Source organism: Ictalurus punctatus, chromosome 23 (genome assembly GCF_001660625.3).
Source record: "Ictalurus punctatus breed USDA103 chromosome 23, Coco_2.0, whole genome shotgun sequence".
Lineage (NCBI taxonomy): Eukaryota > Metazoa > Chordata > Actinopteri > Siluriformes > Ictaluridae > Ictalurus > Ictalurus punctatus.
The window spans coordinates 16,300,137-16,313,368 of record NC_030438.2 but is presented as its reverse complement, the minus strand read 5'-3'; the positions used below and the strand labels follow the sequence as shown (position 1 = coordinate 16,313,368).

At 38.5% G+C, this 13,232-nt stretch overlaps 1 protein-coding gene across 1 annotated transcript in view; it reads left to right on the top strand.

Moving 5' to 3' along the window:
* The window catches only part of myom3 (myomesin 3), a 55,648-nt gene that overhangs the window by 34,678 nt on the left and 7,738 nt on the right, over positions 1-13,232 (top strand). Inside the window, exons 18-30 of the mRNA XM_017453512.3 lie at positions 1,237-1,424; positions 3,873-3,999; positions 6,637-6,818; positions 6,939-7,053; positions 7,212-7,368; positions 9,276-9,382; positions 9,792-9,836; positions 10,461-10,600; positions 10,748-10,892; positions 11,255-11,314; positions 12,573-12,640; positions 12,911-13,018; positions 13,106-13,193. Of these exons, the coding sequence (XP_017309001.1) occupies positions 1,237-1,424; positions 3,873-3,999; positions 6,637-6,818; positions 6,939-7,053; positions 7,212-7,368; positions 9,276-9,382; positions 9,792-9,836; positions 10,461-10,600; positions 10,748-10,892; positions 11,255-11,314; positions 12,573-12,640; positions 12,911-13,018; positions 13,106-13,193 (1,530 nt within the window). The remainder of the gene's footprint in view (positions 1-1,236; positions 1,425-3,872; positions 4,000-6,636; positions 6,819-6,938; positions 7,054-7,211; positions 7,369-9,275; positions 9,383-9,791; positions 9,837-10,460; positions 10,601-10,747; positions 10,893-11,254; positions 11,315-12,572; positions 12,641-12,910; positions 13,019-13,105; positions 13,194-13,232) is intronic.

Below are 13,232 nucleotides of genomic sequence, written 5' to 3'. Positions count from 1 at the left end.
TACACAACTTTCCCGTCATCACAAATATAATGAATCAGCCTACATATAGTTCCTAGACGTAGGTATACAGTTGGCACAATGCCAACTACAATGGCACAATACCTCTAAATTATAAACTATAAATTATTTCCTTAAGTACATTAGCCTTGTACCTCGGAAAGAAAGAAAAAAAACATATCTTGGCTATTCAACTACATTTTGGTGAAGTTAGAAGTTAATAGAAGTTAAGTTCTTTGGACAAACTATCCTTTTAAACTACAAACAAAAAGCAAAGCCGGATTTCAAAACAGTAAGAACTCTTTCCGTTGAATTATTGATGCGTGTTAAAGTGCTTGCACATCGAGACGATGCGATATAAGACATTTAAAGAGGGCAATTATTCTGATCTTCATGTTACAATATCAGCAGGAGATCTTGCTCCAAGATTTCATTATTCATGTATGCTAAACTCCTAGTAAGTGTTGTACAGTTTCCGTACCAGATTTGTATCTAAAACACATGTTCTTTTTTCGAGCCGTCTAACAGGAAGATATACAATGCGTTTATTTCCTCTTGCGGTCCTCATATAACAGAAACGTATGGAGATAGAGTGATGTGTATGTGGCACAGCTGTGGTCTGTAATAAGCTTCTGGATAACACGCTCTCGTCACCCTGCTCGGCGTAATGGCCACTCATTTCTGCTGTCACTCACGCTCACGCAATTTACAAATACACCCATGGCCGATCAGACAATGATAGGCCTGATATTCTGTCCTTCCAGCCCGACAGATCTCAGCATGCTTCGCAATGAATCGACGGATGAATACACAGACGATCTGCCTGTTTCTCTTCTTCTGCGATGTTATCCATTCGTGCTAGTGCACCACATTCAGATGATTTCATTTCCGTCCCACAGAGAAGATACAATGTAGAAAGATGTTGGGGAAGCGTTGTGTTAGAAACTGAAGGAACATTTGCTTCACTCACCGTGCCAAGTTAGTAGATTATAGGTTATTCTGCTTCAAGTATAGCTAACTATTAGTAATGATTAAAGGCAGGTAGTAGGCCCTGTGCTAGCTAGTATGATGCTGTTGTGTTCATATGATGACACGCTACATTTTTGGGCTGCATCACACCAATCATGTCGTTTATTACTGTCCTCATTCCCAAATGTATGCAATAAGCAATACACACACACACATTATAGCAAATATATATATTTGCTATAATAGGAATGTCCTCTTTCTCCCTTACAGTGGCTCCATCGGCCCCATCCGCCATTTCACTTCTTAATTGTACGGGCACTGAAATGGTGATTGGCTGGCGAGCGCCTGTCAATAATGGTGGAGATCCGGTGCATGGGTACTACCTGGATCAGCGGGAAAAATCTCAGAGCACGTGGAGCGAGGTCAACGTTAAACCTGTCAAAGAGAGAGTGTACACAGTGAGTCATTCTGCATTTGTGCTCTCTTCACTCCAGTGGTGTGTAATAGCAACGAGCTTCTGCAAGGAGGAATCTGATGTCATTTTTGTTTACAGAACATCCAAATGTACTCTAGCAACATATAGGCTAGAGTGGTGATACTGCAGGAGAGTTTCCTATAGAGTTGAGGTGGTTTCTATGGAAGCACTGAGATTTGGGGTGGTTTCTATGAAAGGATTCAGAATTGAGATAGTTTCTATTTAAGCACAGAGTGCTGGAGTGGTTTCTATGGAAGCATTGAACGCTGGGGCAGTTTCGATGGAAGCATTGAGAGCTGTAGTGGGTTTATAAAAGCTGGGATAGTTTCTGTGAAAGCGATGAAAGCTGGGATGGTTTCTGTTGAGGTTATGAGAGTTGGGATGGTGTCTATGGAAGCACCGAGAGTTGAGGGGGTCTCTAAGGGAGGATTGAGAGTTGAGTTTTTCTATGAAAGGATTGAGAGTTGTGATGATTTCTAGGATTTCTGGGAGCTGGGTGACTTCTATGGAAGCACTGAGTACCAGGATGGTTCCTATGGAAGCACTGGGAGCTGGGGTGGTTTCTATGGAAGCATTGAATGCTGGGGTGGTTTCTATGGAAGCACTGAGTGCTGGGTGGTTTCTATGGAAGCACTGAGTGCTGGGGTGGTACCTATGGAAGCACTGGAAGCTGTGGCATTTTCTATGAAACCACTGGGAGTCAGATATCTATGGAAGCACTGGGAGCTGGGGTGGTTTCTGTGGAAGCACAGAGTGCTGGGGTGGTTTCTATGGAAGCACTGGAAGCTGTGGCATTTTCTATGAAACCACTGGGAGTCAGATATCTATGGAAGCACCGGGTTCTGGGATGGTTTCTATGGGAGCAATGGAATCTGGGGTGGTTTCTATGGAACCATTGAGATTTGGGATGGTATCTATGGAAGCACTAGGTGCTGGTGTGTTTTCTATGGAAGCAGTGAGAGGTGGGGTAGTTCTCCGAAAGCCGTAAAAACTGGGGTGCTTTCTACAGAGTTTATTTATTAGTGTTTTGGCTGAAAATCCTGAGTGCAAGCCATAAGGATGCATAAGCACACAGTGCCCTCTGCTGTCCCTCAAACACTACTGCGTCCAATTTTAATATCGAATCCTGCAACAACAACAAAAAACTTTTTGATTGAATTCAGCTGCTTATACGACAATCATTTTATTGTGTTCCATTACTGAAACTATACATTACTTTGCATCACATTCTTTTGCTATATTTGCCATGGTTTAGTTCCCATATGGAAAAAAATAGATAGATGTATTTTGACAGATGTATTTTGCGGTGTATGAACATGGCCAAACGATGGTTTAATGTTTTATAGGCAGAAATATGAATGAAAACATACCAATGCACCTATATCATGTACTTCATCAGGAATGTGACGTAAACCATTGCCACTGAACAGGAAGCAGACCTCCGTCATGATGCAGATGATCTCCTCACGCTGATTAGACACTATTAATGTATCTAGGGTCCCACACAGTAACATTCCCCCTAACTACTACCTCACAGAGACAATAACCCACTCTGGCAGGTAGTGGTCTAGCCACAAAGCACAAAAAAATGAATTATGTATAAGCTAATGATTTCATTTCATAGACACGCTTGTTTAAAAGAAGGCAGTGTTGCTTTTTAAACCGTAATCTTGAATACACCACATAACTAATGGACCAGATCATCAAGTTGATTGACATTGGCAGTTATCTTTTGTCAAGCGTAGGCTTGAAGAGAGAGATTTAGGAATGTGCGGATGTGATGAGTACTTTGAGAATAAGTGGCCATCAATGTGAAGAGATCAATGCTTTTAAACATTCTGTAAATATTAGTGCATTAGTGTTACAACCCTGCTTTTATGTACTGTAAATTGTGTACTACGTTTCTGTCCAATTAAATGAACTCCAGAATGCTTAAATAAATGACAGTCATCGAACAGTTTGGAGGGACACGTGTTTTGACTTCCCTTTGATGCATCCCATCCTGACTTCCTGTTCGAACGGAAAATATGTTAACATACATACAGAATTAACTCACTTCGACCTTCAAACCTCTTTATAGATCTTGATAACCGTCCTTTTTATCCTATAATAAATACATATTGAGTTGCCTGTATTAGGAATTTTGTCTGTTCCTTGAACATTTCCTTTGGCTTTAAAAAGAGCTACATAAATAATACAAAATACAAACACCCCCCCCCCCTCCCCCCTCCCAAATCTGGTCTTTTTTTACACTTTCACTTCACTTTGGTCAAAATTATCCTGAACATCTGTGTGCAATTAAAAATAGGGGTGAGACGTCACCCATTACTGCCTCACCCTCCTGTTTCAACAGCTTCTCCTGCTGACTGTGTATCACATGTTTATATAAGCAGCTATTTGTTCTCTCGCTTCATTCTTGTGTTATTAAAAGGTTCCTGGTCTTCTTGAGGGGCGTTATTACCAGTTCCGTGTAATCGCAGCCAACATGGTCGGAGTCGGCAAACCTTCTGGACCTAGTGAGGCTTTTCTGTGCGAGAGGTGGACGATGCCTGAACCTGGTGAGAGTCTAACATTAACATTTGCATTTCTTCATTTGAGATTTCTTTCAAAGCGACTTACAGGTGAGGCAGAACACAATTCAAGCACAGAGCCGCACAAGGAGTCACATCTCTATTATTATTTAACATTAACAAACAATTTACTTTGGTGGTTTAGTGTTAACTGGTGGTGCATCGGGTAGCGTTGCCACCTCAAAGCTCAAAGATTCCCAGTTCAATCCTGAGCATGGTTACGGTCTATGTAGTGCTTCAAATGTTCTTTTCATGTCCATGTGGGGTTCTCTGGTTTCGTCCTTCATCCCAAAAACACACTGGTACGTGCTTCGGCTGCACTAGATTGCCTCTAGGTGTAAATAGGTATGTGAATGTGTGTGTATATAGTGCACAGTAATGGACTGGCATTCCTCCAGGGTGTTTTCCTGCCTCTCAACCAGTGTTCCTGGTATAGACTCCAGGCCCACTGTGATCCTGACCAGGATACAGATGACTGAAAAACTAATTAAATTATATATATATATATATATATATATATATATATATATATATATATATATATATATATATATATATATATATAGTTTGCAGTTTCATCAGCAGAAGTCAGCTTCTACACTCAGCAAGGAGTTTCGTAGGCCGCTCTGTGTCTGCGTACACACTCATTACAGCCACAATTATACTTTCACACAACCACTAAGCTAGACATTACGTCAGGTTGAATGATTCTGATTGGTTAAGGCATAGAGTGCTGAAACTTCCACATATGGACTGTGAGTCAGAATAATTTCCTCATCGATTATCTGGATGTCCAGGTGTCTCGTCAGCTGCTCAGTTCACCTCCTCTGTTCACCTCCGAACGTCCTGTGACCAAAGAGTGCTGACACACACACACACACACACACACACACACACACACACACAGAGAGATATACAGCTCTTCGGTGTTGGACTTGGTTGAGCTGGAAACTTTACCAAAAGATACTGAGGCCTAAGAGGCAGGGGATTCCAGAATCCACTCTTCATTAGTTTCTTCTGCTGAGCTTGCTTTATGATTAATAGACAGAGACGAAATGTTCTAGACATCATGTTTTGTCTATTAAATCCACAGACCCAAATCATTGTAATGCGACTGAGAATTAATTAACTGCATTCAAATAGACATCATTGTACTTCATTATAACAGAGTCAGCGCTCTGTAGTACTTTATTACTATATTATTATCCTGCCACAGTCACTGTGTCTGTGTGGATGTTATTCTGAAAAGCCCCTGTAGAATACAGGATCGATGAAGACTATTATTTTTCCTTTATTTGTCCCCCATGGTGCCTTCTTGCTGTTAGGAGAGCATTTCTTTTTCTGGGAAGAGAAATACAATACACAACTATCATCTGAATAGACTAGAGGCTGTCGAATGCATTTTCAACGTAGATATGTCAGTCGATGGTTCGGCCGTTCCACATGACGCAACATAGTCTGAATCCATGGATCGATAGATGGATAGATGGACATGGATTGGTTAGCAAAAATGCCAGATGTTTTAAGAAATATACATAGTGAATTTAAATGTTCACACAGTGTGATTCTCAGAGGCTGATAAATATATAAGGTCTATTACCTATAATGCATCATAATACTCCCATAAACATAATATGTTTTACCAATCATAGCATGTAGGAAGTCGCTTTTACAAACATACCATTGAAATGAAATAAAGTGTAATGTAATAACATGTATAAGATAAGATAACATGTATAAGATAAGATAACAAGTCAGTTATCTGTTTGGTTGGTTGGTTGGATGGATGGATGGATTATTATGTGAATGAACTGATCTTTTGATAGATTGGTTAGATAATTGAATTGGATGAGTTAACTGATGGATGGACTGCGAGTTCGTTAAATTAATTAACTTTTAATAGGTTGGTTTGATAGATGAACGGATGGATCAATGGATGAATTGATAGGTTGGTTGGAAAATTGAAGATGGATGGATAGAGCTATTGATTGGATGGATTAGTGCGTGAATTAACAGACATATTGATAGCTTGTTTAAATGGAAAGTGAATAATGGTTGAACTGATAGATGGTTGACTATCTGTTGTTACCCAGATGAGGATGGGCTCCTCTCAAGGTTCTTCCTCATTTCATCTAGGGAGTTTTTCCCTGCCACCATCCCCACCAGCTTGCTCAATAAAGGGATTTTTTTTTTTTAAAAAAGGGATAAATTCACACACTTAAAATCTGTATCATGTGTTTATATGTTTCGGTAAAGCTGCTTTGAGACAACGTCCATTGTTAAAAGCGCTATACAGATAAATAAAATTGAATTGAATAAATTGAATAGATGGACTAATGGGTGGCTGAATTAGCTGACCTATTGATAGGTTGGTTGGATGGACGGATAGATTGATGCATTGTTTTTTGTTTGGATGGATGGATGGATGGATGGACCTAATGATAGTGGAGGTTGGATGTTTGAATGAATAGATAGACGGATGAATGAATAAACAGACCATTCAGTAGACTGCTTGGATGGAAGAAAGGGTGGATGTTTGAACAAACTGAACCTTTTTACAAGCCAGTTAGATGCACCAAAAAAGCAATGGTTTATTATTATACACTGTTACCATGATGTTCTTAGGCTGCCCGTATGACTTGGAGTTGAGAGAGGTGCGGCAGGAATCTCTGGTTTTGCTGTGGGCGGAGCCTCTGTACCAAGGTCAGTCACAAATCACAGGTTATGTTGTGGAGATCAGTGAGGGGGCGGAGTCAGAGGACTGGACTTCAGTGGCCCAGGAACCAATCATAGACACGTACCTAAAGGTCAGTATACTGTATAGCATTAAATGATACTTGTTCTTAGCTAAAAACACATGCTAAAGGATCCTAAAATTGATTGGAAACCACTGGTTTAGAAGAGACTTACGTTGACTTTGCTTTCAGGTTTCTGGGCTGCATGCGGGTCAGACATATCGTCTCCGTGTGTGTGCCATCAACAGTGCTGGAGTGGGAAGACCTTCTTTTCCCACAGATCCCATCACAGCCCAGACTGACCCAGGTCAGTTACCTTAGCACAGCCCAAAGAGCTTTGTTCTGCTGATCCAAGGTGTCCTTAAAGGGTCTTAGTGCTTTTAGTTTCTTTTGATGGACAAACACTTTTTTAGTATGTCTTACTCACCACAGACTGAAGTGCATATCTACTGCTTTACTGTGCAGCAACCAGAGAAATCGAGATTGGGGTTGATAATGATGGCTTCATCTTCTTGAGCTTTGAAGCACCTGAGACCCTTGACCAAATCCAGTTTGAGTGGAAGAAGAACTACAGACAGGCCATTGATGCAGGACGAGCCCACTTGGAGACCAAGCAAAATAAGTAAATATATATATAGATAGATAGATAGATAGATAGATAGATAGATAGATAGATAGATAGATATAGATATAGATATATAGCGCTTTTCTAGACACTCAAAGTGCTTTACATTGTATCCGTGTGTAGCATCCACCTGGATGATGTGACGGCAGCCATAGCGTGCCAGAACACCCACCACACACCAGCTATTGGTGTAGAGGAGAGGAAATAAGTGTGTTCATTACATTCATTAGCAAAATTGCATACTAGAACACTTGGAGAGGTAAATGTTTGTAACAGTTGTTGGCCAGATACAAGACAAATATAAAGTTATAAAGAAACAGTACAAAATGATGAAGTATTAAAATTGTAAAGAGAAGGCCTTACGGTGTAAATATACAGTAATAAAATTGTAAAGATAAGTTGTACAAGTGTAAAGAAACACAACAGTAGGGGATGTAAAGAGAAGATGTAATGGCATAAAACTAACTTTTTTTAGTTTTCAAGACAGAAGCTGCTAATGTGCCAGGATGTAGAGAAAGTAGTAAGGGGTAGGTAGTGGGGGGAAAAAATTAAAGTATTATGTTATAAAAAAAAAATAAAATAAAAAATAAATAAAAACTATAAAATTGTGTAAAATTGCAGCAGTTGCTTAAGGTGAAGTAAACAAAGTTGTTGATAAATAATGTAAAGCTACTTCTAATAAGGTTGTTTAAAGTAATAAAGTTACAGCATTCGTGTAAAAATGCATTTAGCACAAAAAGTGTAAAGATACAGTAGTGAAGATGTAAAGTTGTAAACAAGCAGTAGTAAAGTAATAAAGTCATTAAGCTATAAAAAGTAGTAGCTGTAAAAAAAAAAAAGTTAAGTCATAAAGCTTATGTGCAAAGATATATATAGTATATATTAAAGTAAGTAGGTATTAAGGCGTAAAGAGGTGTAAAGATGCTGATGTAAATATTGTTGTTGTTAAACATTAAAAAGCAGCAATCATTGTGCAAATTTCTTAACATTACAAGAAGCATAGTAAGAACAGAGTAAATAGTAGGTATTACGGTGTAATTATTAATGTGACAAGATGTATGGAACACATTAAGTTGTAAAAATAAGTAGTAATATTAAGTAGTAAAGAAAGTAAAGTGTAAATTTGTGGCTGAGACATTATTGACACTGTTCAGAGACGGTGTTAAGGCATAAAGCTGCAATAGTACATTCACAGAAATATCATAGTAATTCATAGATATAAGCTGCATTGTAAGCTGTATAGAGTGAGTATTAATGTGTAAAGATATAGTAGTAAAATCTAAATAGAAGATGTAAACAGGCAGTAGTACAGTAGTAAAGTAATAAAGTCATAGTAGTAGTAGTAGTAGTAAAAGGTGTTAAGGCATAACGTTAACGTGAGGCGATAATAAGTATTAAGTCGCAAACATTACAGTGTATTAAGGCATTAAGGTGTAAAGGTGCCAGCATAAAGTGTCAAATTGTTGTTAAGGCATCAAAAAGCAGTAGTTAAGTCATTGCACAAAATTGTTGATGTATAGCACATATTAAGTAAGTAATTAAGTAAGAGGAAATTTACAAATACATGTAGCTCATCTATTCATAGACATGAACTGAATACTAATAGGTAGTAAAGTAAAGGGTGTAAAGATACATTAGCAAAGATGTAAAGAACAGTACAGTTATATGTCATAAGTCATCATGGTATAATAATGCATCAGTGAAGCCGTATAGAGAAAGCATTAAGGTAAAAAAATAATAAAAATAATAAAAATGTAATAGAAAGCTCATAAATAGAAGTTCAATAGAAAAAAAAATAATGATAAAGAGTTAAGTTGTAAAAAAAAAAAAAAAAAAAAAAGATTCATTTTAGATATGTAGATGATATAGAGTGGTCAAAATGCAGTTGTGCATTTGTGTTGCAGATCTGTTCTCACATTCAGTGCAGCTGCGGAGGAGGATCTGGGCCTTTACACTGCTGAAGTGATTGACAAGCCTGACATCTCCTCTAGCTTTAATTTTACTGCTGAAGGTAATATCAGTTTCCATCTTTCTGTCATCAAGAAGGAAGGCCTGGCAGTATCACGAAAATATATTTTTGATAGTTTGGCCAAAATTATAAGGTACTTTGTTCCTCTTCCCTCAAATGTAGTTGATCAGCCAAGACATGACTGGTGTCTGAAGCTTGAAGTTTCCGAAAATAGAGGAATAAATAAATAACAAATACTGAAATCCAACTGGAATTATATTATCCTGCAAATGCAATTCCGTCCTCAAATAAATACATGTATTTGTTGGCCAAGCTATTTCATTTAATAGCATATCCTCATTATTGTTAGAGCAGAATAGGCTGTACGTAGCACGCTAACACTAAAAACAGAGTATGGAGGATGGGGGAAAGATTGAGTTAGTCTTTGCACTTGTGTCTTTTTATCTCACAGATCTGGAGAGACTCATGGAGTTGAGCTGGCACATCAGGAACCCGCGTAAGACCATGCATGAAGAGCTGAAAGGCCTTGGAGCAGAATGAGCGACACATAAACGCACACACACTTCTATTGCCATATTGTCAGAGTCAAGTAATAAAGTAACCTTGGGAATGGCCTATGACTAAGACAGACTTAAATATAGACATTTGATTGATAATAATATAAATATAAAAGTCTGACACTCAAACAGACAGACAAAAAGACATAGAAACAGATACATACACAGACAGACAGAAAAGTAGACAGATAGAAAGAGAAACAGACACACAGACAGATAGATGGATGGATGGTTGGATGGATGGATGGATGCACACATTCAGATGGAGGGATAAACAGTGAGGACCATTTGGGGTCTATTACGTTCAAGAGAAAGTGAGGGAGCGACTGTTTATAGCTGCCACAGTGTTCGTGATAAAAGGAGCTAACTTGTTTCACAGACTTTCCACAACATTAAATGTAGTTATAAATGGATAAAAATTATGATGTGTCTTTAAGAAATAAAAATCATAGTTGTTGGTATATTACTCTGGTGTAAGAGGAATAAAACACTTCAGGATGTATGTATGTGTGTGTGTGTGTGTGTGTGTGTGTGTGTGTGTGTGTGTATGTGTGTGTGTGTAGTCATAGCGCTGCGCTCTGAGGGCTGGCAGGTGGACGTGTCAGAGCAGGGGAATGTGAGACTGTGGCTGCAGACTGAGCCCCTGTCCAACGCCGCAGAGCTGCACATGATCCTCAATGACCGAGAGATCTCCTCCACGCCGGTGTGTGTGGGTTTGTGTGATGAATGTGATCATGAATGAATCCTATAGTAATACTAACTGCGATTTTGTTTGAGGAATTAGTTTCACAGTAGTTACCGAAACAAGCTGAATTGAATCAAGTGGTGTGTGTTTGCGGCCGATCCACAGGCGCGTAAGATCAACTTTGACAAGGCGAACGGTCTGGTGGAGATTCTGTTCGATAAGCTGTCGAAGGAAGACGAGGGCTCGTACACGGCTCAGCTCAAGGACGGCAGAGCCAAGAACCAGTTCACCCTCGTCCTAGTGGATGAAAGTATGAGTTCCTGTGATTTTTTTTTTCATTTTTATTAATAATGACTTTCTTTTTAAAAAGTTCAGGAAATTACTTCCTGGTTTGTAAACCAATTCTTACCTTCTACATTACAGTAGAAACTTTTTGGAATGGTCATGTTAGATATTATATCCATTGTACATACTATATATGTTATATATTTTTTAAAAAAACATTGATGTTATTTTATTTGAGTGTAGCTGTATATACAGTCCATAGCGGAAATTGCTAGGTTGATATTTCACCACATTTATAATGCTGAAATCTGGAGTATTTCACCATCTTTACCCCTGTCCTGGCCTGACCTTCTTTTTTTTTCTTTTTTTTTAAATCTGATTGAACAGAGTTCAGGCAAACCCTGGCCAAGTCAGCAGCCAAGCGGCGGGACTGGAAGAGACGCTCAGGTGAGAGTCCACTGGGTCAGGAAAAAAAAATCCGTGTCAACATCTGTGCCAAAAACCACACCAAGGCCATGCCACGTTAAATGTTCTTAAACTGGGAGCGGCAGACGAGTGCCAATTTTTTTTTCTTTTTTTTTTTACTACTAGGAGGGATTAGTCGTTCTTAATTTTGTCAATTTATGAAGTATTCTTTGGTTGAATCTGAGTGGTATGTGTTTAAACCTCACGATGGTATTAAATATTATTAAAAGTAAATTAAAAGTAAATATGTGCTAACCAATCAGAATTCACAGCCATCTTACATCCACCCACTGAAAGGGTTTAATTAAGAGTTGTCTGAAAAGCACCAAGTCGCTTGTAAGCGAAGGCCAGTGAAAGCTGTGGACAGGATTGGTGACACTTATTATCCATAAAAAGGGGGCTTTAGACTAAAAAAAGTCTGAAAAACGCTGTTCTAAGCTATCGCAGGTTTTCTAAAATATCTTTGAAATTGTAAACGTTTCCAAAAAACAAGTCCAATTGAATCACTGTACATTCTTTATACTTTATTATACACGGTGCCATTGAATTCTTGATTCTGATTGGTCAGAAGATGTTGATTCATTTTCTGCATTAGAGCCAGCTGTTATTCAGATCACAGGATTATACTGATGCACTCAATACGTTATCGTGTCTATAGTAACAGCTTATACAGGCTCTCGTAATGGTTAAACAGTGTATAAGTGCTGATGGGGTGAGGTTTTCTGAGGAAACATTTATTTAGCAATCTTGTAAGGAGTCATTTTTCTAAAAAGTGTTAATTTCCCCTGTGTGTGGAGACGATTGGGACACCCTGTACAACAGTAGAAACAAAAAATGTTGTTTTTCAATAAAATCGCTGTGTTATAAGAGAAATCAAACACTTTGCCATGTGCTGTTATAGGAAACGAATCAATTTCAGGCGATTCACCTGAATCACACCCACCCTGTCATTGATCATTGTTTATATTCCTTAACACCACAACCCCAAGTGTGTTATTCATTAGATATTACTTTCTTTTTTGATCTTCGTTGATAATTGTACTACTTTAGCATGTTGTCTATTTATATTACAATAGATGACTTTTGAAATGAATGACAAAACATTCACACAGCATTTATGGTCTATTTATGTATGTCATGTATTTACATATACTTTAATAGTGGATAACTCTGCTGTCGTTTTTTACACTACTGTACGACATGCTCTGTTTTGTTTTGTTTTGTCTTGTTTTTTACCCAGGGCCCTACTTTGAGGAGTTTCTGTCATGGGCTGTGACAGACGACTGTGAGCTGATTATGAAATGCAAGGTCAGTTTGCTGCATTAAATTTTTTATTTATTACAAAAACTGAGGCTGATACTGTATATTGAGCCTTGGGTAAATTTAAAACATATATAGTAGACAGAGCCGAAAGTCTATAAATGTGAATGTATGAATATCAGAAAGGTTTGAAATTATGAACTGCCTCTGGAGTTCATTTTATGAATCGTTTTAATTGCTTCCAGAGAACAAAATTAGCCAAAGATTTTTCAGACAACTCATCCTATATCTTGAGGTTGTTTGCGTTCACTCCGGCAGGTGACAAACATGAACAAGGACACGAAGATGAAGTGGTTTAAGGATGGTGTAGAGATCACGCAGGTTGTGAACGAGCCGTCTGGAGTGGGCACGTTTACCGTTCCGCAGGTATGTGCTTCCACGTGCACTACTTTAGCTTCACGTAGATAGTTTTTGCTAGTAATGAATTCCTAATATAATGATATTGTAACCCAGGTGACTAAGAAGGAAGCCGGCATGTACAGGGCCGTGGTGGCTGATGGTAGAGGAGAGGATGAGAGCATTCTAGAGTTAACGGACAATGGTGAGAAATTGAGATTCCTCTGCAAAACCCTGAGCAGGA